At 40.5% G+C, this 26,532-nt stretch overlaps 1 protein-coding gene across 1 annotated transcript in view; it reads right to left on the reverse strand.

The window, feature by feature from the left end:
* Window positions 1-26,532, reverse strand: part of MUC6 (mucin 6, oligomeric mucus/gel-forming) — a 76,700-nt gene that overhangs the window by 5,435 nt on the left and 44,733 nt on the right. Inside the window, exons 17-31 of the mRNA XM_077281608.1 lie at window positions 25,087-25,181; window positions 23,560-23,689; window positions 20,296-20,545; window positions 19,037-19,089; window positions 18,847-18,953; window positions 16,646-16,797; window positions 15,238-15,379; window positions 14,868-14,978; window positions 14,593-14,778; window positions 12,368-12,607; window positions 12,054-12,210; window positions 10,336-10,476; window positions 9,317-9,379; window positions 3,893-8,828; window positions 212-3,703 (exon numbers count right to left, since the gene is read on the reverse strand). Coding sequence (XP_077137723.1) covers window positions 212-3,703; window positions 3,893-8,828; window positions 9,317-9,379; window positions 10,336-10,476; window positions 12,054-12,210; window positions 12,368-12,607; window positions 14,593-14,778; window positions 14,868-14,978; window positions 15,238-15,379; window positions 16,646-16,797; window positions 18,847-18,953; window positions 19,037-19,089; window positions 20,296-20,545; window positions 23,560-23,689; window positions 25,087-25,181 — 10,255 coding nt within the window. The remainder of the gene's footprint in view (window positions 1-211; window positions 3,704-3,892; window positions 8,829-9,316; window positions 9,380-10,335; window positions 10,477-12,053; window positions 12,211-12,367; window positions 12,608-14,592; window positions 14,779-14,867; window positions 14,979-15,237; window positions 15,380-16,645; window positions 16,798-18,846; window positions 18,954-19,036; window positions 19,090-20,295; window positions 20,546-23,559; window positions 23,690-25,086; window positions 25,182-26,532) is intronic.

The following is a 26,532-nucleotide window of genomic DNA, read 5'->3' on the forward strand; positions in this document are numbered from 1 at the left end:
AGTGATTGTTGATGTTGTTGGGGTGTGAGTGGTAACAGAACTAGTTGTACTTGGAGTTTTAGTTGTAGCAGACGTGGAAGTTGAGTGGGTAGTAACACTGGTACTGATTAATGGAGTAGGTGTTGATGGTGAGTGAGTAGTGGTTGTTGATGTTGTTGGGGTGTGTGTGGTAAATGTACTAGCTGTACTGGGAGTTTTAGTTGTAGGAGATGTGGAAGTTGAGTGGGTAGTAACAGTGGTACTGGTTAAAGGAGTAGGTGTTGATGGTTTGTGAGTAGTGGTTGTTGAAGTTGTTGTTGGGGTGTGAGTTGTAATAGTACTAGTTGTACTGGGAGTTTTAGTTGTGGGAGATGTGGAAGTTGAGTGGGTAGTAACAGTGGTACTCGTTAATGGAGTAGGTGTTGATGGTGAGTGAGTAGTGGTTGTTGATGTTGTTGGGATGTGACTGGTAACTGTACTAGTTGTACTGGGAGTTTTAGTTGTAGGAGATGTGGAAGTTGATTGGGTAGTAACACTGGTACTGGTTAATGGAGTGGGTGTTGATGGTGAGTGAGTAGTGGTTGATGTTGTTGGGGTGTGAGTGGTAACTGTACTAGCTGTACTGGGAGTTTTAGTTGTAGAAGATGTGGACGTTGAGTGGGTAGTAAAAGTGGTACTAGTTAATGGAGTAGGTGTTGAGGGTGAATGAGTAGTAGTTGTTGAAGTTGTTGGGGTGTGACTGGTAACAGCACTAGGTGTATTAGGAGCTTTAGTTGTAGAAGATGTGGATGTTGAGTGGGTAGTAACAGTGGTGATGGTTAAAGGAGTAGGTGTTGATGGAGAATGGGTAGTGGTTGTTGGGGAGTGAGTGGTAACAGATCTAGGTGTACTGGGAGTTTTACTTGTAAGAGATGTGGGAGGTGAGTGGGTAGTAACTGTGGTACTGATTAAAAGAGGAGATGTTGATGGTAAATGAGTAGCGGTGGTTGTTGGGATATGAGTGGTAACTGAACTAGTTGTACTGGGAGTTTTAGTTGTAAGAGATGTGGAAGTTGAGTAGGTAGTAACAGTGGTACTAGTTAATGGAGTAGGTGTTGATGGTGATTGAGTAGTGGTTGTTGATGTTGTTGGGGTGTGAGTGGTAACTGTACTAGTTGTACTGGGAGTTTTAGTTGTAGCAGACGTGGAAGTTGAGTGGGTAGTAACACTGGTACTGCTTAATGGAGTAGGTGTTGATGGTGAGTGAGTAGTGGTTGTTGATGTTGTTGGGGTGTGTGTGGTAACTGTACTGGTTGTACTGGGAGTTTTAGTTGTAGGAGATGTGGAAGTTGAGTGGGTAGTAACAGTGGTACTGGTTAAAGGAGTAGGTGTTGATGGTTTCTGAGTAGTGGTTGTTGAAGTTGTTGCGGTGTGAGTTGTAATAGTACTAGTTGTACTGGGCGTTTTAGTTGTGGGAGATGTGGAAGTTGAGTGGATAGTAACAGTGGTAGTCGTTAATGGAGTAGGTGTTGATGGTGAGTGAGTAGTGGTTGTTGATGTTGTTGGGGTGTGAGTTGTAACTGTACTAGTTGTACTGGGAGTTTTAGTTGTAGTAGATGTGGACGTTGAGTGGGTAGTAACACTGGTACTGGTTAATGGAGTAGGTGTTGATGGTGAATGAGTAGTAGTTGTTGGGGTGTGAGTTGTAATAGTACTAGTTGTACTGGGAGTTTTAGTTGTAGGAGATGTGGAAGTTGAGAGGGTAGTAACAGTGGTACTGGTTAAAGGAGTAGGTGTTGATGGTTTGTGAGTAGTGGTTGTTGAAGTTGTTGTTGGGGTGTGAGTTGTAATAGTACTAGTTGTACTGGGAGTTTTAGTTGTGGGAGATGTGGAAGTTGAGTGGGTAGTAACAGTGGTACTCGTTAATGGAGTAGGTGTTGATGGTGAGTGAGTAGTGGTTGTTGATGTTGTTGGGATGTGACTGGTAACTGTACTAGTTGTACTGGGAGTTTTAGGTGTAGGAGATGTTAAAGTTGAGTGGGTAGTAACAGTGGTACTGGTTAATGGAGTAGGTGTTGATGGGGAGTGAGTAGTGGTTGTTGATGTTGTTGGGGTGTGAGTGGTAACTGTACTAGTTGTACTGGGAGTTTTAGTTGTGGGAGATGTGGAAGTTGAGTGGGTAGCAACACTGGTACTCGTTAATGGGGTAGGTGTTGATGGTGAGTGAGTAGTGGTTGTTGATGTTGTTGGGATGTGACTGGTAACTGTACTAGTTGTACTGGGAGTTTTAGGTGTAGGAGATGTTAAAGTTGAGTGGGTAGTAACAGTGGTACTGGTTAATGGAGTAGGTGTTGATGGTGAATGAGTAGTAGTTGTTGAAGTTGTTGGGGTGTGACTGGTAACAGCACTAGGTGTATTAGGAGTTTTAGTTGTAGAAGATGTGGACGTTGAGTGGGTAGTAACAGTGGTGATGGTTAAAGGAGTAGATGTTGATGGAGTATGAGTAGTGGTTGTTGGGGAGTGAGTGGTAACAGTTCTAGTTGTACTGGGAGTTTTACTTGTAAGAGATGTGGGAGGTGAGTGGGTAGTAACTGTGGTACTGATTAAAAGAGGAGATGTTGATGGTGAATGAGTAGTGGTTGTTGGGGTATGAGTGGTAACTGAACTAGTTGTACTGGGAGTTTTAGTTGTGGGAGATGTGGAAGTTGAGTGGGTAGTAACAGTGGTACTCGTTAATGGAGTAGGTGTTGATGGTGAGTGAGTAGTGGTTGTTGATGTTGTTGGGTTGTGAGTTGTAACTATACTAGTTGTACTGGGAGTTTTAGTTGTAGTAGATGTGGACGTTGAGTGGGTAGTAACACTGGTACTGGTTAATGGAGTAGGTGTTGATGGTGAATGAGTAGTAGTTGTTGGGGTGTGAGTTGTAATAGTACTAGTTGTACTGGGAGTTTTAGTTGTAGGTGATGTGGCAGTTGAGTGGGTAGTAACAGTGGTACTGGTTAAAAGAGTAGGTGTTGATGGATAATGAGTAGTGGTTGTTGGGGAGTGAGTGGTAACAGTTCTAGTTGTACTGGGAGTTTTACTTGTTGTAAGAGATGTGGGAGGTGAGTGGGTAGTAACTGTGGTACTGGTTAAAAGAGGAGATGTTGATGGTGAATGAGTAGTGGTTGTTGAAGTTGTTGTTGGGGTGTGAGTTGTAATAGTACTAGTTGTACTGGGGGTTTTAGTTGGAAGAGATGTGGAAGTTGAGTGAGTAGTAACAGTGGTACTCGTTAATGGAGTAGGTGTTGATGGTGAGTGAGTAGTGGTTATTGAAGTTGTTGTTGGGGTGTGAGTTGTAATAGCACTAGTTGTACTGGGAATTTTAATTGTAGGAGATGTGGAAGTTGAGTGAGTAGTAACAGTGGTACTCGTTAATGGGGTAGGTGTTGATGGTGAGTGAGTAGTGATTGTTGATGTTGCTGGGGTGTGAGTGGTAACAGTAATAGTTGTACTGGGAGTTTTAGTTGTAGGAGATGTGGAAGTTAAGTGAGTAGTAACAGCGGTACTGGTTAATGGAGTAGTTGTTGATGGTGAGTGAGTAGTGGTTGTTGAAGATGTTGGGGTTTCAGTTGTAATAGTACTAGTTGTACTGGGGGTTTTAGTTGTGGGAGATGTGGAAGTTGAGTGGGTAGTAACAGTGGTACTGGTTAATGGAGTAGGTGTTGATGGCGAATGAGTAGTGGTTGTTGAAGTTGTTGTTGGGGTTTGAGTTGTAATAGTACTAGTTGTACTGGCGGTTTTAGTTGGAAGAGATGTGGAAGTTAAATGGGTAGTAACAGTGGTACTGGTTAAAGGAGTAGGTGTTGATTGTGAGTGAGTAGTGGTTGAAGTTGTTGTTGGGGTGTGAGAGGTAACAGTACTAGTTGTAATGGGAGTTTTAGTTGTGGGAGATGTGGAAGTTGAGTGGGTAGTAACAGTGGTACTGGTTAATGGAGTAGATGTTGATGGTGAATGAGTAGTTGTTGTTGGGGTGTGAGTCGTAACTGTACTGGTTGTACTGGGAGTTTTAGTTGCAGCAGATGTGGAAGATGAGTGGGTCGTAACAGTGGTACTGGTTAATGGAGTAGGTGTTGATGGTGAGTGAGTAGTGGTTGTTGATGTTCTTGGGGTGTGAGTGGTAATTGTACTAGTTGTACTGGGAGATTTAATTGTAGGAGATGTGGAATCTGAGTGTGTAGTAACAGTGGTACTGGTTAAAGGAGGAGATGATGGTGAATGAGTAGTAGTTGTTGTTGGGGTGTGACTGGTAACAGTAGTAGTTGTACTAGGAGTCTTAGTTGTAGGAGATGTGGAAGTTGAGTGGGTAGTAACAGAGGTGCTGGTAAACGGAGTCGGTGTTGATGGTGAATGAGTAGTAGTTGTTGGGGTGTGAGTGGTAACAGTGCTAGTTGTACTAGGAGTTTTAGGAGTTTTAGATGTGGAAGTTGTGTGGGTAGTAACAGTGGTACTGGTTAAAGGAGTAGATGTTGATGGTGAGTGAGTAGTGGTTGAAGTTGTTGTTGGGGTGTTAGTGGTAACAGTACTAGTTGTACTGGGAGTTTTAGTTGTGGGAGATGTGGAAGTTGATTGGGTAGAAGCAGTGGTACTGGTTAATGGAGTAGGTGTTGATGGTGAGTGAGTAGTGGTTATTGAAGTTGTTGTTGGGGTGTGAGTTGTAATAGCACTAGTTGTACTGGGAGTTTTAATTGTAGGAGATGTGGAAGTTGAGTGAGTAGTAACAGTGGTACTCGTTAATGGGGTAGGTGTTGATGGTGAGTGAGTAGTGATTGTTGATGTTACTGGGGTGTGAGTGGTAACAGTAATAGTTGTACTGGGAGTTTTAGTTGTAGGAGATGTGGAAGTTAAGTGAGTAGTAACAGCGGTACTGGTTAATGGAGTAGTTGTTGATGGTGAGTGAGTAGTGGTTGTTGAAGATGTTGGGGTTTCAGTTGTAATAGTACTAGTTGTACTGGGGGTTTTAGTTGTGGGAGATGTGGAAGTTGAGTGGGTAGTAACAGTGGTACTGGTTAATGGAGTAGGTGTTGATGGCGAATGAGTTGTGGTTGTTGAAGTTGTTGTTGGGGTTTGAGTTGTAATAGTACTAGTTGTACTGGCGGTTTTAGTTGGAAGAGATGTGGAAGTTAAATGGGTAGTAACAGTGGTACTTGTTAAAGGAGTAGGTGTTGATTGTGAGTGAGTAGTGGTTGAAGTTGTTGTTGGGGTGTGAGAGGTAACAGTACTAGTTGTAATGGGAGTTTTAGTTGTGGGAGATGTGGAAGTTGAGTGGGTAGTAACAGTGGTACTGGTTAATGGAGTAGATGTTGATGGTGAATGAGTAGTTGTTATTGGGGTGTGAGTCGTAACTGTACTGGTTGTACTGGGAGTTTTAGTTGCAGCAGATGTGGAAGATGAGTGGGTCGTAACAGTGGTACTGGTTAATGGAGTAGGTGTTGATGGTGAGTGAGTAGTGGTTGTTGATGTTCTTGGGGTGTGAGTGGTAATTGTACTAGTTGTACTGGGAGATTTAATTGTAGGAGATGTGGAATCTGAGTGTGTAGTAACAGTGGTACTGGTTAAAGGAGGAGATGATGGTGAATGAGTAGTAGTTGTTGTTGGGGTGTGACTGGTAACAGTAGTAGTTGTACTAGGAGTCTTAGTTGTAGGAGATGTGGAAGTTGAGTGGGTAGTAACAGAGGTACTGGTAAACGGAGTAGGTGTTGATGGTGAATGAGTAGTAGTTGTTGGGGTGTGAGTGGTAACAGTGCTAGTTGTACTAGGAGTTTTAGGAGTTTTAGATGTGGAAGTTGTGTGGGTAGTAACAGTGGTACTGGTTAAAGGAGTAGATGTTGATGGTGAGTGAGTAGTGGTTGAAGTTGTTGTTGGGGTGTTAGTGGTAACAGTACTAGTTGTACTGGGAGTTTTAGTTGTGGGAGATGTGGAAGTTGATTGGGTAGAAGCAGTGGTACTGGTTAATGGAATAGGTGTTGATGGTGAATGAGTAGTGGTTGTTGAAGTTTTTGGGGTGTGTGTGGTAAGAGTACTAGTTGTACCGGGAGTTTTAGTTGTAGTAGATGTGGAAGTTGAGTGGGTAGTGGATGTTGATGTTGTTGGGGTGTGAGTGGTGACTGTACTAGTTGTACTGGGGGTTTCAGTTGGAAGAGATGTGGAAGTTGAGTGGGTAGTAACAATGGTACTGCTTAAAGGAGTAGGTGTTGATGGTGAGTGAGTAGTGTTTGTTGATGTTGTTGGGGTGTGAGTGGTAACTGTACTAGTTGTACTGGGAATTTTAGTTGTAGGGGATGTGGAATGTGAATGGGTAATAACTGTGGTACTGGTTAAATGAGATGTCAATGGTGAATGAGTAGTAGTTGTTGGAGTGTAAGTGGTAACTTTACTAGTTGTACTGGGAGTTTTAGTTGAAGTAGATGTGGAAGTTGAGTGGGTAGTGACACTTGTACTGGTTAATGGAGTAGGTGTTGATGGTGAGTGAGTAGTGGTTGTTGAAGTTGTTGTTGGGGTGTGAGTTGTAATAGTACTAGTTGTAATTGGAGTTTTAATTGTAGGAGATGTGGAAGTTGAGTGGGTAGTAACAGTGGTATTGGTTAATGAAGTAGGTGTTGATGGTGAGTGAGTAGTGGTTGTTATAGTTGTTGTTGGGGTGTGAGTTGTAATTGTACTAGTTGTACTGGGAGTTTTAGTTGTGGGAGATGTGGAAGTTGAGTGGGTAATAACAGTGGTACTGGTTAATGGAGTAGGTGTTGATGGTAAATGAGTGGTGTTTGTTGATGTTGTTGGGGAGTGGGTGGTAACTGTACTAGTTGTACTGGGAGTTTTAGTTGTAGGAGATGTGGAAGTTGAGTGGGTAGTAACACTGGTACTGGTTAAAGGAGTAGGTGTTGATGGTGAGTGAGTAGTGGTTGTTGAAGTTGTTGTTGGGGTGTGAGTTGTAATAGCACTAGTTGTACTGGGGATTTTAGTTGGAACAGATGTGGAAGGTGAGTGGGTAATAACTGTGGTACTGGTTAAATGGGGAGATATTGATGGTGAATGAGTAGTAATTGTTGTTGGGGTGTAAGTGGTAACTGTACTAGTTGTTGTGGGAGTTTTAGTTGTAGTGGATGTGGAAGTTGAGTGGGTAGTAACACTGGTACTGGTTAATGGAGTAGGTGTTGATGGTGAGTGAGTAGTGGTTGTTGTAGTTGTTTTTGGGGTGTGAGTTGTAATAGTACTAGTTGTACTGGGAGTTTTAGTTGTAGGAGATGTGGAAGTTGCGTGGGTAGTAACAGTGGCACTGGTTAATGGAGTAGGTGTTGATGGTGAGTGTGTAGTAGTTGTTGATGTTCTTGGTGTGTGAGTGGTAACAGTACTAGTTGCACTGGGTGTTTTATTTGTAGGAGATGTGGAAGTTGAGTGGATTGTAACAGTGGTACTGATTAATGGAGTAGGTGTTGATGGTGAATGAGTAATGGCTCTTGAAGTTGTTGGGGTGTGAGTGGTAAGTGTACTAGTTGTACTAGGAGTTTTAGTTGTAGGAGATGTGGAAGTTGAGTGGGTAGTAACAGTGGTACTGGTTAATGGAGTAGGTGTTGATGGTGAGTGAGTAGTGGTTTTTGATGTTGTTGGGGTGTGACTGGTAACAGTATTAGTTGTACTAGGAGTTTTAGTTGTAAAAGATGTGGACGTTGAGTGGGTAGTAACTGTGGTACTGGTTAAATGAGGAGATGTTGATGGTGAATGAGTAGTTGCTGCAGTTGTTGCGGTGTGAGTGGTAACAATACTAGTTGTACTGGGAGTTTTAGTTATAGGAGTTGTGGAAGTTAAGTGGGTAGTAACAGTGGTACTGGTTAATGGTGTAGGGGTTGATGGTGAGTTAGTAGTGGTGGTTGAAGTTGTTGTTGGGGTGTGAGTGGTAACAATTCTAGTTGTACTGGGAGTTTTAGTTGTAAGAGATGTGGAAGGTGAGTGGGTAGTAACAGTGGTACTGGTTAAAGGAGTAGGTGTTGATCGTGAATGAGTAGTGGTTGTTGAAGTTGTTGTTGGGGTGTGAGTAGTAACTGTACTAGTTGTACTGGGAGTTTTTGTTGTAGGAGATGTGGAAGTTGAGTGGGTAGTAACAGTGGTGCTGGTTAATGGAGTTGATGTTGATGGTGAATGAGTAGTGGCTCTTGAAGTTGTTGGGGTGTGACTGGTAACCGTACTAGTTGTACTAGGAGTTTTAGTTGTAAGAGATGTGGAAGTTGAGTGGATAGTAACTGTGGTACTGGTTAAAGGAGATGTTGATGGTGAATGAGTAGTTGTTGAAGTTTTTGGGGTGTGAGTGGTAACAATACTTGTACTGGGAGTTTTAGTTGTAGGAGTTGTGGAAGGTGAGTGGGTAGTAACAGTGGTACTGGTTAATGGAGTAGATATTGATGGTGAATGAATAGTAGTTGTTGAAGTTGTTGTTGGGGTGTGACTGGTAACCGTACTAGTTGTACTAGGAGTTTTAGTTGTAGGAGATGTGGAAGGTGATTGGGTAGTAACAGTGGTACTGGTTAAAGGAGTAGGTGTTGATTGTGAATGAGTAGTGGTTGTTGTTGGGGTGTGAGTGGTAGTAGTACTAGTTGTACTAGCTATTTTAGTTGGAGATAGGGAGGTTGAGTGGGTCGTAGTTGTGGTACTGCTTAAAGGAGTAGGCGTTGATGGTGAAAAAGTAGTGGTCATTGTTGGGGTGTGAGTAGTAACTGTACTAGTTGTAATGGGAGTTTTAGTGGTTGTAGATGGGGAGGTTGAGTGGGTAGTAACAGTGGTAATGGTTAAAGGAGTAGGTGTTGATGGTGAGTGAGTAGTGGTTGAAACCGGTGGTCCAGCTGCAGAAAAAGAAAGAATACTAAGTAATATAGAAATGTAAAGTTGTGCTTGTTGTCTGTTACATAAATGGGCAAAAATGTGGATCAGTAATTTTTTCTGTCGTTGACGAACATGGCTGGTGTCAGCACCAGGCAAAATTGGTAGATGCCTGTGCCCACTGTGTACATATACCCTATGCTTGTTAAGCCAAGTGTACAGAAAAATGGGGGTTTATTGTGACTGTCCTCCATGGGCTCAGCAGGTGTTTACATTTTTTTTTAAGAAATTAGAAATGACATTGTTATGCATCTATGTCTTGGAACACTACTCAAATATCAAAGCACAAACTTTATAAATTGAGCTGGATTTCTTTATCTTGTACATGCACAATGCTTGATTTAAAAAAATGTATTGCAAAATAAAGTTTTCACGGTTTTAAAGACTGGTTAAAGTTATCTAAATGGTTAACAGATCTTTTTTTCACTTGACTTGAAAAAATAAAACTTACTACATGGGACACAAGTCTTTTTAACAGGATCATAGAACTTTTCAGGGCCACATTGGTAGCATCCTGTGTTAGAGAAACAGTATAGAATTACGTTATTACAGTAATAATTAATTACATTATCCCATATGGGGTGGTGACTTATTACATAAGTTATATACATATCCAGTGCAGTGTGTATAACATCAAAGAGAGATGTGGAAATCACAATCAGACACAAACATTCAATACCGGGAGAGTCTGACATACTGGGTCAATGGTTTTAATGAAGATTTGGTGACATGTGTTAGGTTAACTTTAAGATAGGGGACAATGTCCATGTCCTTGAAAGGTTTGTATGATGTCTAATGATTTTTTTTGTAAAGTAACCATGTCCATCTCTCTCAAAATGAGGAACCTTATTAGCTGTTGGAAACCAATCAAATTGACACCTATGTCATCTACTGATTGAAAATATTCTCTTCAGGGAAGAAGAAGACTAGAATATTAGTTCCACCTTTTGGATGTAGCAATAGTAAAAGTCAATATATGACTTAGGATAAGAAGCCAAGCCAGATAATCCATTTGCAGACACGTGTTTCGGGTTATTTACCCCTTACCAGTGCAAAGCAGGAGGCCTAATTTGACTGGGTGAAAGGCCTTTGACAGGGGTCTAAGTTGAAACATTACTCTTTATGGAGAGTGCCAAGCCGGCGTAAGCAATACTTATTGGAAATTCTTAAAAATAATATATCAGTTTCATGAGACAATAATTTAATGGTTCACAAATTCAATGTCTGGATGCAAACAATAAGCTGCTAACACTTGTTACGGACCGGCCATACTTTGATTTACAGCATGTTTTAAAAAGAAACTTTTTCAACTATTAGGAAAATCCCTTGATCTACCTTATACTTCCAGGTCATATGGTAAAATAAGTGTTCACTAAGCAATATGAACCTAATATCTAATTAGGTAAAGACATTTGTCCCATTTAAATAAATTGTAATTTCCCCTACTTACCCTCCATTCGGATACATTACCTTCACTGTTTTGATGAGGATAGCTTTGTGGAGCAAATGGACACTGGCAAGCCTGGTAGTGCCATGTACAATTTACTTCTGGCCTCAATTCAACTCCATTCCCAGTGTTAACATGTGTGTTCTCATAGTCACAGTAAACAGCTAAAGAAGAGGACGGAAACTCAGAACAGCACAAACAGCAGAATAAAATAATTACCAATTAGTCAATAAATATTGCCTTTCAAACTACTGGTAACAACCACTCTCTAAAAAAACAAAAACAAAAACCGGTTGTCACAACCTGAACCTTAACTTGCAGCATTTTCAGGTACATATAACTCATTGAAAAATTGTACTAACTCTTTTTAGCTGGATAAAATTTTTTCTTTAACGGACATTGTTGACTGTGTGCTATGCGATGCGTTAACTTTAATCTACATTAGGATGATACCTAATTTATATATTTTATTCATATTTTGTGCAGTAAGTCCATTAAAAACAAACAAATACGTCTTTTGTGTCATCATATTCAGAGCGCCATCGCTTTTTTTTTATCTTTTGCAGGACAAGTGGATGTCTTCTGCTATTCTAGTTTGGGCTACAAGTGATTTTTTAACTCACTTTTTATTTGATTTTTTGATACGCAGAAAAATGAAAAACAGCAATTCTGCCATTTTTCTTTTTAGTTTCCATCGCTTAATTTTTTTAAATCAAAGGGGAAAATGCTATTTTTTAATGTTTTTTCATTTTTGTTATCAAATTTTCTTTATTTTTTTAAAACTTTTTTAACTTTGAAAGGGCTGGTCCGAAGGCTAAAGTAATTTTCATCTACTGTAAATCCCTTTCTATTTACTGCAGTACTCTAAACTAATTTCTAGTATGCTTGCATTAAAAATTCACTTCTGTTCCCTAGCTACTCTTTCTAACTGCTATTGTATTTTTTCCCCTACTTGTGTGATGACACTTCATTTGAGAATCCCAATGCATGCGTGAATACTGAAACGAAGCATCATCAAGGGGCAGAGGCTGCAGTCACTGCCGCCGCCTCTGCCCCCTCTCTAAAACATAGCATCATAATTGATAATAGTTTCAGGGCTGGAACAGGGCTAGAACACCAATCACGCTTTCACACAGGCCCCTGTAGGTTTGGATTTCTTTTTCCCTTAACAACAAAGATCTTCATTTTGTCAGGCAGGTGCTATTTAAGTGATTTCTTGTTTGAGAACAGGTATGGCAGTAATCAGTTCTGGGTGTGGATATGGAAATTGAACCCAGCTTCCCAAAGATGTGATAAACCACAATTATCTGTGTTTTAAAGGGGTAGACAATCACTTTTTTACACAGGGCCATGTAGGTTTGGATTTCTTTTCCCTAAATAATAAAGACTTCACTTGAAAACTGCATTTGTGTTATCATTGTCTAATATTTAAATTTAATTGGTGATCTGAAACAGATAAGTGTGACAAACATGCAAAAGAATAGGAAATGGGGAAGGGGGCAAACACTTTTTCACACAACTGTTAATATATATTTGTTATCTGTCACTAAAATCCAGCCTGTGATGATAATGAGATGACTACTGAAAAGTGATCTCTATGAAAAAAGAGCTTTCATCCCTAACATTAGGCTTAGTGTCCAGAATAAAAATTACAAGAATTCAGAATATTTGATTTAAACATTACTCCATTTCCTAATGACACATTCTCTTTAACAGCTTTATCACCCCAAGGTGAACTTACGGCAAAAATCTGGTTTTCTCCAGTCGACACAAATTCCGGCAGCAAGGCATGCTGTAGCGTAGGCTTGGACAGCCTTACACAGACATTCGCAGTCTCCTCCTGTGTCACATGCACAAGCATCCTTCACACAGGCCTCATAGTATTTGACATGACTGACCTGAAAATCACAAGATCATTTGTCATCACTCAATCACAGTATACGATACATTTATAAATCCCCCCACGTCTAGTACACTATAAATAATGACTCCTCAATTGCTTCCACTATTTCCCATAGCTGATGATTTTTCGGCATATGATTGTGCCGCTCTTACCCGTTTATTGCAGGCTTCGAAAACATTAGACTTAAGAACTAGGCAACTGTTTTCACCCCAGGCCTTCCGATGAGGATTCTTTGCACAGGAATCTGCCACATCAGTGACATCCATGCACGTTGGTCTTTCTTTCCATGAATTTATGAACTCCAACTGAGTCGAAGCCACATATTTGCTTCTGGTTTCAAAGTCATCCTTTATGTTTCCATTATAATTTCCACAAAGACCACATACTGATTCCTGGGGAAGATCAAGTCACGTGAGTCAGAAGAGGACCAATGTGGTGCTGGAAACCGGGGAAAACGTTGATTGATGAGCATATTAACATACTTACTACTACAATACGCACACATTTATACTAGTTTAGCTAATAAAAAAATATTTGGAGTGCTTAATTTAAGGGAATCTGTTAGCAGGTTTTTGCTACCTCATCTGAGAACTGTCTGATGTAGGCAAAGAAAAGCTGAATCCAACGATGTATCCCTCACATTACTGGGTGGAGCAGTTGAGACACAATAAGAGTTTTTAGATTTAGCATGAAGCAGAGCTGAGCGAGCTAGCCCCGCTCACACCAGGCTCTGTATGTACAAAATACATAGACAGTGAGCTGCTTATCACAGGAGGGGGCGTGTCAGACTAGGGTTCATGCGACCATCTAGACACGGTATTGATGAGCTACTGGTGATAAAACAATGATTAGAAGCTAAAAAAAAAAACTTGGAGCTTGATAAGAAAGGCATAGCTGAAATCTCTGTTTTAACCCTTACAACATGCTGTCTTCAGCTTACATAGCAAAAACCTGCTGACAGATTCCCTTTAAGGACAAGAAAAACTTTCCTGACTCCAAAAAGGCATCTGAGACCTCCTTGAACTTGCTCTATGAATCAGTCACTACAAGATCCTGTAGGCGAGAGTTCCATAGTTTCCCTGCTCTTCCAATAAAGAACCCCAGTCTATAATAATGGTGAAAAGTGAAACCGTATTTCCTTTAGACGTTGTAAACCTTCCCAAAAGTATATTAAAGCTTTCTGAATGTAGCCCCAGTCATCTAATATTGCTACTCTCAGAAGTACAATTGTTAGTGAGAATTAATATGACAAGGATTTTCTGTAAGGAAAGGGTTCTTTTTCCATAGTATCTCAAACAGGAATGGGTTTTCACAGCATTTCACAGTGGAAGTTGATGTTCAAGGTAGCAGCATAACTCACTGTTCGTGACTGAGGATGACCATATTTTCGGTCTGAGTGTGAGCTGAGAAAACATAGGATCGCACTCAGACCAATGTTATTCTATTGGGCCATGCACATGTCCAATTTTTTTCTTTGGACAGAGTTTGTCTGATTTTCACTGACTGACAGAATGAGGAAGATGGAGAAAGTCGGATCAAACTATGAAATAGAAAAAACGGTGGTGTGACCCTAGCCTTAGAATGAATGATCTAGGATGTATATAGATCTTGAAGGATTTTGGTGCAGACTTTTAGGATAATCCAAAATGACCCAAAAGACAATATAAACTCTAGTAAGTATACATCCAATTCCCTGGCAGGCATGCATCCACCCACACATAGGTTAGCATGAGATCTCTCCAACTCCCACACTATTGTAGACTGTCCACCATTAAATGGTTCTTTCACCAAAGCCTGATAAGCTCCTCAGCTCACTCCCCAGTCACTCCATTCAGAGAGAGACCCTCATTGGTGTCTCTCTCAAATGCAGCTTACATTTTAGCTGGCACTCCCCAGCAGCACACTCAACTCTGATCCATCCAGCAGACTGACACCTAGTGAACACGGGCCCTGGTTCTTATTTAAAGCAAGTCATGCCCATCTAATCAAGACCTGCAGTGCTAGGATTTAACCCTCACCTACCTGTCTTTTACTTTTTTGGGGCATTTTATCATCACTAATTGACCAGATTGGATCCAGCAAAGGGGTCCCCATTGGCAATTTCCATTCTTATTCAGATATTATGTTCTTAACACAACACGCAATGGTAAAAGACAACACAGAGTGAGGCACAAGAATCTAACTATTTCCATCTAATTACCCAGGTGTTTTGCCCTATGAAGTGCTTTCTCATTCTTTTCCTTTAGGTCTATATTTGGTACCAGAATTATTTATGGCTCTGGGTAGTTGATGCACCCTGTTATTCTGCATCAGCATCGATGGTAAGCACAAAAACACTAAGAAATATGTAAAACCCAACTTGCAGAGATTTACATACCTCGCCAAGCTTTAATATCTTGATAAACACATTCATGTTTTTGTTCCAGAGGAGTGAGATGTAGAACTTATCAGGGATAGTGATCTCAAACATGATGTAGAGGGTGTTGTTCTGGATGGCAATTTTCACATCAGGTGTATCTTGTGAGATGGTATACTTTTCATCAAACAGCTTCAGCTCTGTGTTCTGTGTCATTGAAAGTTTAATAAAAAATCATTAATAGTCATATTATAATATTCGTATTACTACTAATGCTTTACAACCGGTATTCCTACCCCAATGGTGACAAGGATGGCGCGAGAGCAGGTTGTTCCAGTGGTGCCACAGATCACATTTTCTGTAAGGATCTTAAATGAAGACATTGATGTGTTCAGTCCACATCCATCCTAAATGGAAGAAAAGATACAAATACATGTTAGGGTTACACAGTCACTAGTTCTCCAGCTGTCCACCTGCACCATTGCACCATGGTGGTTTCCAACGTATAGCTGCTCTGAAGAGTCAGGAGTTTGAGACCACTGATGGACATGTTGCATGAAGACCATGAATAAACAGTCATTGTCATTAGGAGGTGTATATAGTAGGCATTGTACATGATCTTTCATCATTTATTAGATATTCGTATGTACAGTATAAAGATCTTACAGTGGCTAAGGTGTATTCACAGTTTCCTTCAAACAAGTACTGCTGTCCATCAAATGTTTTGATGTGGCTCTCCCCATACATCATACACGTGGATGCACAATTTGGAGTCTCCTCACATTGCCAATGACCTCCGCTGCAGGCGCTGTAGAGAGACGAGAAATGTAAGTTAACTATAATGCTAGAATAAAAAGCTGAGCAGTGACTTAGTAACATAGTTATTAAGGTTGAAGGAAGACTTTAAGTCCATCTAGTTCAACCCATAGCCTAACCTAACATGCCCTAACATGTTGATCCAGAGGAAGGCAAAAAAAAACCATGTGGCAAAGAGTAAGCTCCACATTGGGGAAAAAAATTCCTTCCCGACTCCACATACGGCAGTCAGACTAGTTCCCTGGATCATTGCCCTATCAAGGAATCTAGTGTATATACCCTGTAACATTATACTTTTCCAGAAAGGTATCCAGTCCCCTCTTAAATTTAATTAATGAATCACTCATTACAACATCATACGGCAGAGAGTTCCATAGTCTCACTGCTCTTACAGTAAAGAATCCGCATCTGTTATTATGCTTAAACCTTCTTTCCTCCAGACGTAGAGGATGCCCCCTTGTCCCTGTCTCAGGTCTATGAGTAAAAAGATCATCAGAAAGGTCTTTGTATTGTCCCCTCATATATTTATACATTAAAATAAGATCACCCCTTAGTCTTCGTTTTTCCAAACTAAATAGCCCCAAGTGTAATAATCTATCTTGGTATTGCAGACCCCCCAATCCTCTAATAACCTTATCTTCATTTATTTTTTATTTTTCTTGCACCATTCATTTCTGCAGCACTTTACAGACACAATCATTTGTGTCCCCATTGGGGCTCACAATCTAATTCCCCTATCAGTATATCTCTGGAGTGGGGGAGGAAATTGGAGAATCCGGAGGAAACCCACTCAAACATGGTGAGAACATACAACTCCTTGCAGGGGTTGTCTTTAGTGGGATTTGAATTCAGGACCCCAGCACTGTAAGGGTGTGTGTCCACGGTCCGTAATGACGGCGTTTTGGACGGAGAGGAAAACCCGCTCCACCCAAAGCGCCGCCCCCTTCTGTTCGTGTGGTGAGTTCGGATGTGTTCATTGCACACATCCGGAATCTCTGCACCCCATACATAGGGCCCTGTGATTTACCTTGCGGCAACGGAGTGTCGCCGCAAGGTAAACAGACATGCTGCGTTCTAAAATCCCCTCCACTATGCTGTAACATCTGGATGCTGTGAGTTGAACGCTGCGGCTGTACGCAGCGTTCAATCCGCAGCTAATCTGGATGTAATCCGGCAAGTGGAAACATACCCTAAAGCAAAAGTGCTAACCACTGAGCCACCATGCTGCACTGGAAAACTACGTCATGGACTTTCTTACCAGCTCTGACATTCTTCAAACATGGATTCTCCACTTCGGTAAATAATGCCACCATATTCACAGGAGCAGTCACTCTCTGCCACACAGCTGCCATCAAGATCCTCATAAGTACCAGCTGGGCAAACACAACCCGCTTCACAGGTAGTGGGGATCTATAAATGCAAGCAGACAATAAGAAAATCTATTATCTATCTATCTATCTATCTATCTATCTATCTATCTATCTATCTATCTATCTATCTATCTATCATCTATCACATATCTATCTATCATCTATCACATATCTATCTATCTATCTATCTATCTATCTATCACATATCTATCTATCTATCTATCTATCTATCTATCTATCATCTATCACATTATCTATCTATCTATCTATCTATCTATCTATCTATCTATCTATCTATCATCTATCACATTATCTATCTATCTATCTATCTATCTATCTATCTATCTATCTATCTATCTATCTATCTCTCCCCTCTGTACCAGTCTTTCATTGTAAATGTGTTTACTGTAAATGATATTTATAACTTTGTACGTAACCCCTTTCTCATGTACAGCACCATGGAATTAATGGTGCTATACAAATAATAATAATTATCTATCTACTGTATCTATTATCTATCTATTATCATTATATTATCTATATATTATCTATCTATCCCACATCTATCTATCTATCTATCTATCTATCTATCTATCTATCTATCTATCTATCTATCTATCTATCTATCTATCTATTTCTGTATCTATCTACCTGTTCCGTATCTATCTGTCTATCTACCGTATCTATCTGTCTATCTATCTATCTATGTATCTATCTATCTATCTACCGTATCTATCTACCTATCTATCTATCTATCTATCTATCTATCTATCTATCTATCTATCTATCTATCTATCTATCTATCTATCTATCTATCTATCCATCCATCCATCTATGTATCTAATCTGTTTACCTATCGTGTGAAACCATGTTTGGCAAATAAAACGTGGTTTTCACCAACTCTAATAATTTCATATATTATTCAAAAGCAGCCTAAATTATGTAAGTAAGCATGGATCTATGAATGTTGAAGTCACTGAAATTCCCATTAAAAAGTTGTCTTGAAATAGAAAAAAATCGTCTTGTCCATGAGCAAGAGAGATATCACTTTTAGGAAAAAAATAAAGTTGTCTTTCTCTAAGGCTTAGTTCACACTGCGTTAGCAGCAGCCCGTTCAGCACATACGCTAACGGGCTGCTGCTAGCGCAAGTGCCGGCATTTGCATTCCGCTAGCGCAGATAGAGCTCTGCTAGCTCTATCTGCACTAGCAGTGACGGACCCAGAAACGCTGCAGCCCGCGTCTCAGGGTCCGTCACTCAGTGACGGCACATCGCTAGCGCACGCCCATTGTGGGCGTGTGCTAGCGATGCGCCCGCCATTGCATTCAATGGCGGCGTTAACGGACTACGTTACACCGCGTTATGCCGCGGTGTAACGTAGTCTGTTAAATGGGTCACACTAACGCAGTGTGAACCCAGCCTAACCCCGGACAACCCATTTATTTGCCTTTGTGAAGTACAGACAGTATAATCTGCAGCTGTTAAAGGAGGCGACTCGGTGTCACGTTGTGTCATTATTGTGGAGGATTTCTGCTGTCAGGGACTTTTAGAATACTGATTTGTTTTCTCTTTAGATTGGTAAAGGGCTTATCCGGGACTGTTTATTTTTTTTACTATGAGCCTAAGAACTAATAAGTAAGGTAGATGCTACCTACCTGCCTGTTGTGCCTAGTGCCGATCTCTGCCGGCACAGAAGGTCACATGCAGCTCCTTCCAGCAATTTATCGGCTTCTGCTGACTTCACGTCGTCAGAGCAGCGGCTGCTCTTCGGTTCTGCTCTGTTGACGGGGCGTGACTATCGACGTGATTCTGGTTGACAGTTGGGTCCCCACTGCCTAACTGTGGGAAGCCAGCTGTCAATCAGCATAGTGTCAGCAGATACGTCCCACCGACAGAGGAACCTGGAAGAAGAAGCAGCAGCTTAATTGGCAGTGAATGCTCTGAGAAGGCATCGAGCAGAACAGGCAGGTAGTAGCCTCTGTTAGCAACTACCCGCCCATTAGTTTTTAGGCCCATAATAAAAAAATAATATCGGCCCACACAATCCCTTTAAGAGTAAATATACAACACAGGATTTGCATGACACATACACAGCGGATACCAGTAGCCAGAAGCTGACATGTTGGGGCACAAGAAGCTCCGTATTTATCAGACAGGGATCCACAGGTCTTCATTATTTTAGGAGCTTCACAAGTTTCTAAAATTAAAAAGATAAAACAAAATTGAGATGAGACCTAAGAGGACATATACAAAATACTAACAAAAAGAAGCGCACAGTACCTGCAAACTCAAATGGTGTTCCTATGCAGTTGAGTCTTCCACTGACGCAATAGCTGCAAAAAAAAAGCAAAACATTGCATTCAAAATTTACAAATTATCTTTTCCTCCACATTATATTACCATATTAATACATAGGGGTGTTCCACTTTGAACAATTCCTATTTGTTATACGTGTCCCCAACCATAAGTCAATGAGTGATTAACGGTAACCTGCAGGGGACTGAAGCAGCAATGTTCTAGATTCCCAATAGCGCCACCACAGAAGACATTCAGTATTACACAGTGCCTATTGAAATAACAGGGCTGAGCATACAAGGCATGAAGGGTCCTTTATTTTTGTATTTGCTCTCCAGTTTGGCTAATATATGAGGGTTCTGTACAGGGGATAACCATAACAATAACCTAATGCGATATTTTTGCATACTGAATGATATATAACAATATCTATACCTGATTTTACTAATTTTTATGCTTTGCCAAGCCTTATAATTAGAAAATTGTTGACTGAATTTGACATATCTACAGCATATAATTTGCCAAAATTTCTACATTTCGGATGCTGACAAAAATGAGAAGAAGATCCATGAAACAAAAAGGCTCACTGACATGAAAAATACAAAAATAGAGGTTTTTGAATACCAGAAATGTGACACCTTATAATGTCCCAAAACGTTTCTGCTGTATCTTCCTTTCCTCAGGTGTGCAGCACCTGAGGAAGGCTGAATACAGCAGAAACGTGTTGTTTTTTTTTTTTTTTTTTATACAATTTTTTTGTTTTATTTCATTTTATTCTTTTGATACATTTTTGGCATTATTTCGATTTGATGACATCTGCTAACGTGAGGGCGCAGTCCAACTGATATCTCCGCCCTCTTCACTTCCTGTCGGAACTCCTCTGGAGGAATTTCCATCAGCACACCAGGTTGGCTGCACCTATTGTAGTAACTTCACATATTTTTAGGAGTTGTGCCTAAATTTGCTCAACTCCATCAGTTGAGCAAATTTCTTGTTTTTCATTGTAAGCTCTCTTACTATGCTCAAAAAGCCCTAAGTCTCTCCTTTTTCTCCTCAAGAGAATTCCACTATTCGTACCTTATAATTCCCAATATGGAAAAACAGATTACTTTTTTTTCTTTAAAAATTACTTTTAAATTTCCATCTCTCAGCCATTCTGCATTGATTTCAATAATAATATGATTGAAAGTAAATCATGTTGACCCCCCAACATTCAATCTTTTGGTATTCCCATCGCCCCTTACCATGTGAGACCATTGAAGACTGTTTGTTGGTTTGGCATGATGACGGTGTTTGCGTTCAAGTAGCAGGGACATTGTGATTTTAGAACACATTCCTGTTTATTATCCAGGTAAAGACCCGCAGGACAGTTACAACCTTCAATTGGGACGTCAATGGCATAGCATTCCAGCTCCATGTTAGAGAGGGACAGACAGGTCTGACCGCAGGGGCTACTGTTGTAACTGAACGTCTGGTTACCGCTGCAGTCAACAGCTAGAGAGAGAGAAGAAATCAAGTGTAGATGAGATGTTAAAGGGTTTTCTCCATCTTCATAAATGGATAGTACTTTTAAAAACAAGCAGTTTTACAAATGACTGCTTATTAAAATTTTCAGAAATTCTTCAGATATTGAAACTTTTCCTTTGTTTACAGCTCGTTCCTTAGGAGACCGACCACCGCTGCTCTCTAGCTTGTAAGCACTGCACTAAAACTGGCCAAGATTACGAGAAAATAGTGTCCTCCGGCGTTCCTCGACAGATTCATAGCAGTGCTTACAAGCTCAATAAAAAAGGGCTTGTATGCGCTGCACAGGTTCCGCTGTTTAGCCCTGGTGGTTGGTGAATGGCTGAAAATTTTAATAAGCACTAAATTGCAAAATTACTTGTGTTATCTGCAAATACCCATTTAGGAAGATGGGGATAAGCCTTTAGAGAAGGTTTCTACCTTTTTCAAAATCTAATAATGAAGAAGATTCAAATATAATTTTCTTTTCAAAAGTGTCCCAATTGTCCAAGTGCAAGTCTCAGCAACTCCACTTCTGGTTGGGCTTGACACAGGAGGGTGCTTCCTATGTTGACATGTCATGGAAGGGGTTGGCTGGTAGCTCATTTTAATAGCTAAGCCAGCCCCCTTGCCTTGTCTTCACGTCCACTTTCACACACAGATCAGATAATGTGCCAATATAGCAAACACTGTTCTGTGTTAAGCACAGAGCCGGAAGTAAAGCTAGATCTTAAATTGATAGCAAAAGATCAGCGCACCTTTGAAAATAAAACAATATTACTACTTTCTTAACAATTATATTATGATGAACTCAGCTAAAGTATTTTTTGGGGAAGTGGACAATCCCTTTAAAACTGTTGTTGAGAATTAAATTTTAAAAGTTTATCAAGGGCACAGTATTTGGCCATGTACATCATATGTGCTAGATGGGACTGTTGTACAGTGTATTGTGTATCGCTAGATAGAAGAATATGACAAAACTAAAAAAAATTCATTAAATGTAGAAACCTTTATAGCATATTAGTCATACACTGGCCTTTCGTCATAGCTTGAGCAATTTTTGAGCCATTTTGATTAAATCAAAATTGCTTGGAATAATGTCTAATTGGTGAGGACCTTTCCCCGGGGGATACATTAGAGCCAATGGTTAAAAAAAAAACCCTAAAAGGTCCAAGAGAATATTTTGAGACACAGTGCTCTTTAAATTGTGCTGCCACTTTATTAATGCAATTGAATGTGGTCATAGATAGGATCGCCAGTGATCAGATACTGACGGCGTATCCTACCAATATGTCCATTGTGAACCATCTCCTCTAAGTACATCTAAGATTGTGTCATCTGTACAAGTGATAAGCCATATTGTCATTTTTTTTCCATTGAAACCAATCAAATAAAAATAATTTCTAACCACTACATTTGTCCTAAATCATCATATGTATTATTTCTACTAACGCCATTAAACCCAATTGTTTTAATAGCATATCACTGATATACCAGAGCAGATTTATTGGCTCTGCTATATAAAGCGTTTTTTTTTTAAACAGCAGTGATGAACCAACGTGCTGAGATAAGGTGTTATCCCTCCATGCTTGTGTGCTAACCAAGTGTCTTCGGTGTGCTCCAATAATATGTTTGAGTCCCTGCAGCTGCTGTTCGACAACCACAACATATGCAGGGATTTCCTGTTTGTTAGGCTATGTCTCCACGTTCAGGATTCCCTGTGCTTTGGACGCAGCGGATACCCCACTCCTCCCAAAGTGCTGCCCCCTGTTGTACGCGCAGTGATTTCATTGAACACATGCGGAATCACCGCATCGTATTCATAGACTGGGTTATTTCTCTAACGGAGAGGGAGCATCTCCACAAGATAAATAGAAATGCTGCTGTCTATAAAGATGTATATCACCTACTCAAACGAAAGGGTGAAAAAACAAAGATGTAGAACCAATATGGTAAAAATGTATATATGGTATAAACATATATTTGCACTCATGCATTTCAAAAGGTTAGAAGGGCAAGAAGGAAATGGGATAAAACAAATATCCTATAATAATGTACAATCCATACCCAATAGTATCCTGCTATCTCCAACGCACGTGTAGCCTGGACGTGGCTTTTTCAAGGAGCATGCGAATATATGTAGGCTATGTGGTATGGGATATATCTTTTGTATTATTATGTCTATTTAATATTTTGTATATAAAGCCCACTCCAATTACTGCACTAGGGGTTTTTTGTATTGTTCTGTTGTTTTTCTTCCTCTTTTTTTTATGTGTACTTTTAATATTATGAAATAAATTTATACATTTTTACCATATTGGTTCTACATCTTTGTTTTTTCACCCTTTCGTTTGAGTAGGTGATATTAGTTATATGGGGTGATACCTTTTATATATATTTATACCTTATTGACTGTGTAGTTGTGTCTGTAAAGACGTGCTGCATGTCCGGTTACGCAGGGCTGCCGGATATAGCCCTGCACGCATAGCTGAGATAGGATTTCATAAAATCCCCTCTACTATGCTGTAACATCTGGACGCTGCGGATTGGACCATGCGTCTGTACGCAGCGTCCAATCTGCAGCAAATCCTGAAGGTTTCCTGACCATGGAAACATAACCTAAGGCAATCCATACATGTGTTGTGGCTGTCAAACAGAGACGAGACATGCAGTCGCGGAGGCTTGAACATATTTTCAAGCACGTCGAAGACACTCTGTTAGCACGCGAGCATGGTCGGATAACACCTTATACCAGCACGTTCACTCATCACTAGTGAACTGTAAACTCAATTAGGTAAAGGTCTTAAAAATTGCTTGTATGAATGAAGCAAAGTACCTTTCGTAAGTTAATATTTTTGACTAAATAGAGCTGAACGGTCTTCAATGGTTCCTGTAAACGACGGTACTTGCACACTACGTGATTCTGCACTTTTGTTTCATAGTCTAAATTAAATTTCTGCTCTTAATGCACTATCTTACTGCTATAAGCATATTTTTTTTCTTACTGCAGTTGGTGAAGGTCCTCCAATCTTTTAGGATGATTCCCTTGGCAGCGCAGGCCCGGGCGTACGTTCCAAGAGCAGAGCAGATGAAGTTAATAGTTTCTTGGTAGTTGCAAGCTTCATAGACACATCTCTAAAAACAGAATATGAGATATTAAGCCTTAAACACTACAACCAAGAATTGTGTAACTTAGGTCCCCCATACACTTTGCACCAAAGTCTGCTGGACCCTCCAATACTGGAAAAGCTTGACCGTCTAAAGTATATTGAGGCCTTTCGACTCTTCCCTGACAGATGATGTTGGGAGAGGTAAGAGTCAGGCACACTGAATTTAATTCTCCGACCCTTTTATAAGAGATAAGTGGCTGTAAGATGTGCCAACAGCTTTCTCCTCTCTTCCCACTGAACCATATGACTGTGGGGGAATCAGAGACGTTAGCAGTCTGCTGATCAAGTGTTCAGATGACAGCTGTCACACATTTCTTCATTGGAATTCTTCTATTTAGACCAAGCAACAAAATGTACAGTGTAAGGATAAAATGGGAAATAATAAGATAAAAAAATGTGATATGTTACATTTAAAGATTTTTGAAATTTGCTTTAAGTTTGATTTACAGCCAAAATAAGAAATTCAAGTTTGGAGCCTTGTTATTATATCAGAATATTGTATTATCAGCATGACAGTGAGACTAATTGCCCACCTCTGACCCCTTCTTAAAACTCCCGAGAAATGTACTAACAACTACTAAATTTAATAATAACTACTAAGTACATGGCTTGGTAAAGTGAGAGTAGTGATCAGAAGAACTGCTCTGGAAGCAGCAACAGATAGGGGCAGGACGGGTAGGACGGTGATTTTACAGGACTGATAACGTCAGCTCCGTATCAGAGGTTAACAGGGGTAGGTGGGGGAGAGATGAGCAGCTAGGTGCAGTAGAGTGGAGAGAGTTGACTGGGATCTCAGAAATTAACCCGTCAGCCTGGAATATATCAGGCTCTAGAGGTCAGTCTCCTTGGGAACAAGCTGGAAACTATGTAAGACAAAAGCTCCTTTAGCAGGAGAATGACAGGAGATAGAAAACACAAATGCAAACATGCTTATTTTATGCTGGCTAATTAACCTTACCAATTTTATAGCATGAGAAAAGCCCTTTAAGCCAAACCCCTTCTGTCAAAGCTGATGCAGAGAAGGGAGTTGGCTTAGGTAATGAACTAAGCTACTTGCCTTGTTGGAATGAGAGTGGAAAACCAAGGGGACGGTGCTGAAATTTGTACATTCTTTAAAATCTCACAATTAAAGTACACTGGTAAGTTTAATTAATCTACATTTGTAAACCAATGTGAAATGTTGTGTTGTATATCAGTGATCATGCTGGTAATGTTATGTTATCATGATTATTATGATCACTTACACATAGAATATTCTATGTAAACTGATGTTATATTTAGGACTTAAAAAAAAAATCATGCTAATCACAAAGATATTAAAAAAAGAACGGTATATTGGTTTTACCTCCATGACCCGTTTACCTTGTAGTAGGGTTCTGGATCCACCAAAGAATGGCATGTGTGAAACAGGCTTTCCTGGTTGACCAAAACAGAGCAGTGTGCTTGTGCGAAAATTTCTGTTTAAGAAGAATATATTAGTTACATCTGACAACTGGTTAAACTACAAATTACCGCTTATACTCGAGTATAAGCCGACCCGAGTATAAGCCAAGACCCTTAATTTTGCCACAAAAAACTGGGAAAACTTATTGACTCAAGTATAAGCCTAGGTTGGGAAATGCAGCAGCTACTGGTAAATTTTAAAAAATAAAAATAGATACCAATAAAAGTAAAATTAATTGAGACTTCAGTAGGTTAAGTGTTTTTGAATATCCCCATATGCTGCTCCATAAAGATTGATGGCCCCATAAGATGCTCCATAGAATACTATAACCCCATATGCTGCTGTTGCGATTAAAAAAAAATGACACACTCACCTCTCATCGCTGGGAGCTAGGTGCTGGTGTTGCCGCTGGCTCAGGCCCCCGGCACTTTCAATATTCACCTGTTCCCATTCCACCACCACACGCCGCTGTGTCTGCAGTGACTGTTTAGGCAGAGGGCAGCGAGTGCACTAACCACGTTATTGCGCCCTCTGACCTGAACGTCACAGCCAGAGGACGCGGAAGACGGGGCCCGGTGGTGGAACGGGGACAGGTGAATATCACATGGCTCACCCTCCCCCATCATACTCATCCCCACCTGACGCATCTCTGCAAGTCCCTGCTTCTCCGTTGGTCTCCGGCACGCGCTGGCAGCTTGTTCCTGTGTTCAACGGTCATATGGTACCACTCATTAAATTAATGAATATGCTCTCCGCCTATGGGAGTGGAGTCGCGTCCATATTCATTACTTTAATGAGTGGTACCACGTGACCGGTGAACACAGGAACAAGCTGCCGGCGCCGAGACCATCTGAGAAGAAGGGACGTGCAGATACCGCACCGGGCGGAGGTGAGTATGATACGACAGTCACCACTCCTGCCACTCCCTCTCCCTCGCCGACTACCTGGGACAATGTCTCAAGTATAAGCCGAGAGGGGCACTTTCAGCCTAAAAAAATGGGCTGAAAATCGCGGCTTATACTCAAGTATATACGGTAACTTCTCGGTGCACGAGGGAGTTATTGGCTGATCGGCAAGAAGAGCAGAATGGTTCTATTGTGTTCACTTTCGTGACTGATATTTTTGCATTTGACTTTCCTAAAAAATACAGAGCCCAACCTCCAAACTTTCAGATTTTTTTTTTTTGTTTAAACGTTAATCCAAATTTTTGAACTGATCGCTAACCTTCAAGGCAGGTGCAGACGAGCGTATTTGCTGTCTGAGTGTGATCCAACAAAACATCGGATCACACTCAGACCAATATTATGTTATGGGGTCGTGCGCATGTCGGATTTTTTCTTGGACAGAGCTGGTCCAAGGAAAAA

This window comes from Ranitomeya variabilis, chromosome 2 (genome assembly GCF_051348905.1).
Source record: "Ranitomeya variabilis isolate aRanVar5 chromosome 2, aRanVar5.hap1, whole genome shotgun sequence".
NCBI classification, from domain to species: Eukaryota; Metazoa; Chordata; class Amphibia; order Anura; family Dendrobatidae; genus Ranitomeya; species Ranitomeya variabilis.